The sequence below is a fragment of the Camelus dromedarius genome, chromosome 7, assembly GCF_036321535.1.
Source record: "Camelus dromedarius isolate mCamDro1 chromosome 7, mCamDro1.pat, whole genome shotgun sequence".
NCBI lineage: Eukaryota > Metazoa > Chordata > Mammalia > Artiodactyla > Camelidae > Camelus > Camelus dromedarius.
In genome coordinates, this window is record NC_087442.1 from 48497362 (window position 1) to 48503361 (window position 6000).

At 35.8% G+C, this 6000-nt stretch overlaps 1 protein-coding gene across 1 annotated transcript in view; it reads left to right on the forward strand.

Annotated features, from left to right (window-relative positions):
• Positions 1 to 4491, forward strand: part of MACC1 (MET transcriptional regulator MACC1) — a 55805-nt gene extending 51314 nt beyond the window's left edge. Inside the window, exon 5 of the mRNA XM_031455022.2 lies at positions 1278 to 4491. Coding sequence (XP_031310882.1) covers positions 1278 to 1490 — 213 coding nt within the window. The 3' untranslated portion in view covers positions 1491 to 4491. The remainder of the gene's footprint in view (positions 1 to 1277) is intronic.
• Positions 4492 to 6000: the final 1509 nt, after the last annotated feature.

Here is a 6000-nt window from a genome sequence, read left to right on the forward strand (position 1 = left end):
TCATTATCTCCATTTAATACCTTGAAGAATCGAGCTTGGTCAAGAGAGGTAAAAATATGGGTGGTCATGGCTGCTCAGGAATGCCAATTTGGATAAAATATCAAATTATCCTTTGAGCCTGTTGCCTAGCCTCTTACGTAGATTGAATTGAAACATAATGAAACTCCTTATTTAGGCCTTTCATTAACTTCAGTTGTAAAATATATGGGGCTATCAGCAGAGGGTGAAAATTACATCTCAAGGCCCTACTTCATGTGATATTAGTATTAGTGCAGGCTCTATTTTAAGAAAGCAACTCTGCATAATATGTAGCTCACAGTCTGTGTTCCTGCACTTTGGAAATGATAAAAATCACAAATGAATTAGTGAAACCAAATAAGTAGCAAGTAACAAAGTTTATATTCCAGATATTCCATTTACAAGTACAGGCTTCATTTTGTTGTTTTCCTAGAGAAAATTTCATTTTAACTTGGGTGCATGTCAGTGTGTGTGTGTGTTTCTACAATTTGTCTTATTTGGTCGGCCTTTGTCTCTATTCTCTCTGAGCCTGGTTACCTTGGTTACCATTACATACACGCTTGTATGTAAAGTTCCTCTTTGACATACAGTATTTCTATGGAAACAATGAGGTCATTGGTATGGGTAGCTGCTTAGGGAAAACATAATGAAATACTGCATATTGATCTTTCTTTTTGGTCATAAAATCTATTATTAAATTATTTTTTAATTAGAGAACTATATTTTTGCTTTCCTTTTGACTTGATCATAAAGCTGCATTTTTCCTTGTTTATAGACTTGCTCAAATAAAATGACTTAGAGCATTAGATATACTGTATAGCTCTCTCTTGTGATATGTAGTGTCATAAAGATCACCTCAGATGCATATAACAATGAAAGAGTATTACTTTAACTTTAAAGGTCTCTCAGAGAGTGAAAAGTTTATCTCAATAACATCTGTCACAATCATAAAATTGCCCGAGGAATTTTATGTATTCATATGAAGACAATGAGCAATGTTTAGATGATTTATCAAGGGAAAAAAAAGGCCCTACTTGTGGTTATTAGTTTTAAAATCTTGAGATTTAGAAACACAGGTATATAAGAGAGAAGTGGTAGTTAATAAAACATGTTTTTTGTGATATTAAATAAGTGCATGTGTAATTGATATTCTGTTTTCTTTTTAAGTCTTAAGAAGCTTTTAAACCTTTTTTAAAAACATCTCTTTTCCTCTTTGTTTTATTTCCACACCACTCCAGTCTAATTTTTTTTCTTTCTAGATGATGTGGAAACCTGCTTATGATTTTCTCTATACTTGGAGTGCTCACTATGGAAATAGCTACAGAGATGTGTTACAAGACCTTCAATCAGCTTTGGACAGAATGAAAAACCCTGTGACCAAACAATGGCGAGACCTAACTGGAGCTTTAATCCTAGTAAATTCTTTAGAGGTTTTGAGAGCAACTGCATTCTCGACTTCTGAGGAAGTATAGAAGTGAAGGGTATGTTTTTTGGAGGAGGAAGTAGGGGGAGAATGGGGGGTGTGTGTGTGTGTATGAAAGAGAAAGAATCTCATAGAAGTATTACTAATTTTTTGCTTGGTAAAGTGTGCTTTTCTGGTGAAAGCACAGCCTAACAAAGTCCAAGGATGGGTTTTATAATCTAATATGTATTTTTGTGTATGTTTCAAATGCAAACATTAAGCTGCTTTGTTATTGAGAAAGGAAAGAAAAACCTTCCCTCCCTTTCAAACTGCTTTAAATTTCTTTTAGTTAAAGCAAATGACTGCTAACATCACACAGATACCCAGATAAACTAGAGTTTCTCAATATTAACACTGGAATTTTACCAGGAGACAAGTAGGGAGAGAGGCGAAGCAAACACATACTCTGTGGCCAGGCACAGGCCTGAAGGCTTTCTATACCTGATCCTTTTTATTTCTCAGTGGTATGTGCTAGCATTATTCCCATTTTTCATGTGAAGAAACTAAGGACTAGAGAGGATGCTCAGGCCTATGCAGACAGCGTGAAAGAGGTTTTCTGTGTGCAAAACCTGGTTTTATTTTTTTAAAAAAACATAGTACATAGGAATATAGTAAAAAAAAATTTAAATGTGTATTAAAAGTTATAGGAAAATGGCAGCTATTTCATTTTAATTAAAGCTTAACTGCCTTTGAAAGACTGCCAGAAAGAAACATGACTTATCAGAAATCTGTTGTCTGCATCCATAGACTGGAGTTTTCACCACCTTCCTCCAGCATCTTGGGACCCAGTTAATCCTGTCTAACTTAGACGTTTTCTTCAGGATCATAGTTTTTTAGTTTGCCAAGATTTTTAATAACAAAAGTTATTTTTTAGAAAACCTGCTTCATTACTGTTAAGTACAGCAGTCTTAACCACCCAACTGATGTTGGTGTGTGCATGTTCATGTGCTCATGTAAAGACACGTGTCTGTGTTTGTGTGTGTGCACCAGGGAGTTTTATAAAGCTCTCAGGAAACAAAGATTATATAGGAATCTAGGTCGGTATAAAGGCTACTGCTAGAGAGTTCATAAAGAGATGGTCTGTGCTGACTCATATGTTCAGTCCTCTGGCGCCTCCAGTGTTTATGTGTTTCAGACAGTCATTCATTTATTGTCGTTCAATTGACAGGTAGTGTGTGTACCTACTCTGTGGCAGACACCTAGATGCTTGAGGTTAATAATGGGAAGAAAACAACATGATCCTTGACTTCAGTACTGCTGAAGTGATAGAGATAACAATAAAAAAATTATACAGTTTAATCTAAAGTGGCATCTGCAACACCAGCTGCATGGAAAGGCTGGGATGCCAAGAGATAGAGATATAGGGGGGAGGGAGGGGACGTCATATGGATTGGGGGATCAGGTAAGTTTTCCCTGGGAAAGAAATGATGAGCCTAGAAGAGGATCAGATATTGTTTCTGGTCTGGGAGGATGGAAGAGACAGTTCCTCAATGCACTGAAGCCCTCAGGCAGGAGTGGAGCCCAGGAGCTGTGGGGAGCCAGGGAGAAGGGCCTGAAAGGATGAAGGAGTGAAGGAAGGAAAGACACGCCCTCAAAGGTAATGTGGATGAGCTGAATAAGGATTTTATTTAGGCATCCTGAATAAAACATGTCCATTTGGCTAAAAAGTAAAAGCAGAATCTTTTTAGAGCTTTTAATACACCTACTCTGGGGTATTTGGTATGCTGGCAAAGGTAATTTGAATTAGGGTTTGAGATTTTTAAGGCTTTTAATATTTATATTTGATGATACGAGAACATAGCTGGCCCAAGGAGTTATGTACACACATTCAAGGACAGAATTTATTTTAGTTGAAAATAAATTCAGGGAGAAGAAAAAAAACGATTTGTAAGTTCAGAATACAGTCGTTTTTAGTGATGATTTTGCTTCCTTTAGAACATTCTTGGAATCTTATTAGCATGTCAGCAAACCAGAGAATTTCGGGAAGGGATAATAAGGAATTAATAACTGGGTTTTTCCAGGCTCTAAGATCTGAGACTACAGAGATTTTGTTAGCTGATTAGAGTAGTAAGATTAAATAAATCACTCGGGTTTATCACATCATGTGTTGTGATTGTGGTTGGGAAGTTTAAGAAGAGTTCAAAAAATGAACAGGATGATCTCTATAATTTAAGGATGAAGCAATGATTTCAATATTAATTCACACAAAGATATTTTATAATCTTGTAACAAGTGCTTTCAGAGGAACTTTAAACCCATGTCCAAACATTCTGTTCTTACAAATATATTCTAATATTTTTATAAATCATTTTTACTTTTCTGAATTTTATGTTTTTCTTCCTATAATGGGTTTCATAATCAGAAAAGATTAAACTCAGTAGTCACGAATTGGCTTTACATTTGGCAGCAAATCAAGGGAATTAATAAGGCACTTAAATCCCATCCTTGACATCATTAAAAGCATCAAAAGCCATTAATCTCAAACGTCTTTAAACATTTCGAAACTGGAAAAAGCATAGACAGTTCTTTCAGTTCCTCAGGCTTTTCCCCTAAAGATGTATTGGGATGAGATTTTTGTTCAGTGCTCAGCTTGCATTGTAACAATTTTCTATGTAAGCCACAGATCCTCTACTTCCTCCTGTTAAATCCTTAATATGAAGGCCAATTAAGGCCATGCAAGCAATAGTGAGTCATTAATTGTTCATACCAATCATGAATGCAGTGCACTTTCATGTCCTGTAATGTAGAAAGTACCAAAAGAAGTTTTGAACTTAGGGATGACTTGGTTTCTGAAAGGAGCAGAGTGCACTGCAATAATGGATAGTGTTGGTCTAAGAATTTTTGCTGCTACTAAACAGCTTTGAGTATATGATATGAAAATACAATAAAAAAATTCAAAATCATACAATGCTGTACATAATTGGAAGTTTCAAACTTTAATTTTCATACTGTGCTACAGTAAATTATATTTTCTGTAAATTTTTAATTTGTAAGGAATACTTGAGACAATATACAGGAAAGGGAGAATAATAAAAATTATTTTTCAAGGCTTCTGTAACTGAAATAGATTTTTTTTTCTTTTTATATATAAACATTCTTCTTCCTCCATCTTCTGAGTAAGGTTTCTGTTGTGCGCTGCTGTATGACTTAGTAAGTCAATTTCCAAAGATCACATGTTCCTGTTATGCTAGATGGGGTTAACCCAAAGACATTCCTCAGAATAATAATTGTTTCAAGTTAGTTTCTTGCATGCGTACTTACTAGCCCACAACACAAAATAAAAAGTGACTATGTATAAACAGGAAACTTGAATTTGTACATATATAGAATCTGATGTGTATCTAATATTCAGCCATCAAGATTTCACTAAAACTTGTAGAGATTTTTGGCTTTTGCATATATATTTTGCATTGATTTTCTGTTTATATGGATCTAGTCTCATGTAGCTTTGCTGTTCTGAATAATAGTGTCAGTTTATACATAAGAGATGGGAATGGAGAGATCAGCCCCAGGTAGTAATTAGTAATGCCAAAGGAGAAAATTCCAGCGTAAACACTGCTATTGTACTAGTGACTACAGCATGAATGGCATCTTCTGCAACATACCAGTCCTGGAATTGAGAGCCGTGGCATCTAAGCTTTGCCTGTTACTTCCTAAGAGACTTTTGATCTGTCACTCAGCCTCCCTGGGCTTCAGTTTTCTTGTCCGTAAAATGAAGGGCTTGAACTGGGTAACCTCTAAATTTCTCTTAGGCTTAAATGTCTACGAATGTATAATGAGTAGGATATTTTATGTTTTTTGCATATTAGTTTTGCTATGAGGAAAGAGAATGTGAACTAAGACTAAAAGTTTGGACTACTACTTTAAAGGATCTACATCATCTACATTAAAATAATGTTCCCTGTGTGTGAGGCATAGCACACATAGCACGCACACGTAAGCACACTAAGCACTTTACAGATATTATCTCATTTATTACTTACATAACCTAATGAAACTAGTTCAGAACATGTACTATTTTGAATAGCTAAAAACCATCAACTATTCAAAACAAACTAGAGCATGGGTGTGAGGACTGAGTCACAAGGTCAGCAGTGGCTTTTCTGGGAGCTACCGAAACACTCTTTCACACCTGCTCTAGTCTCACTACAGAGGCTGCAGACCAAGCAGCCTCTACTGCAGAGATTCTGTAACTGTAGCAGCAGTAGAATCAGCTAGAGGGTCTGTCAGAACAGAGACTTACGGGCCCCACCCCAGAATTCTGATTTGGCAGGTCTAGGGTGGTGCCTGAGAATTCGCGTTTCTGATAAGTTCCCAGGTGATGTAGATGCTGCTGGTTCAGTGATTCTGCATTTCACTTCCTTCATCTCTATAGGGATAAAGGGATTTCTATTAAACCAGAAAAACTTAACTTCTAAATAGACAAAATTTTATGTCATGTCATCAGGGAAATCACTTTTAAATTGTTAAAAAAAAAAACAAAACCCTAAATCAGACAATATAATATCTCCATTTATATA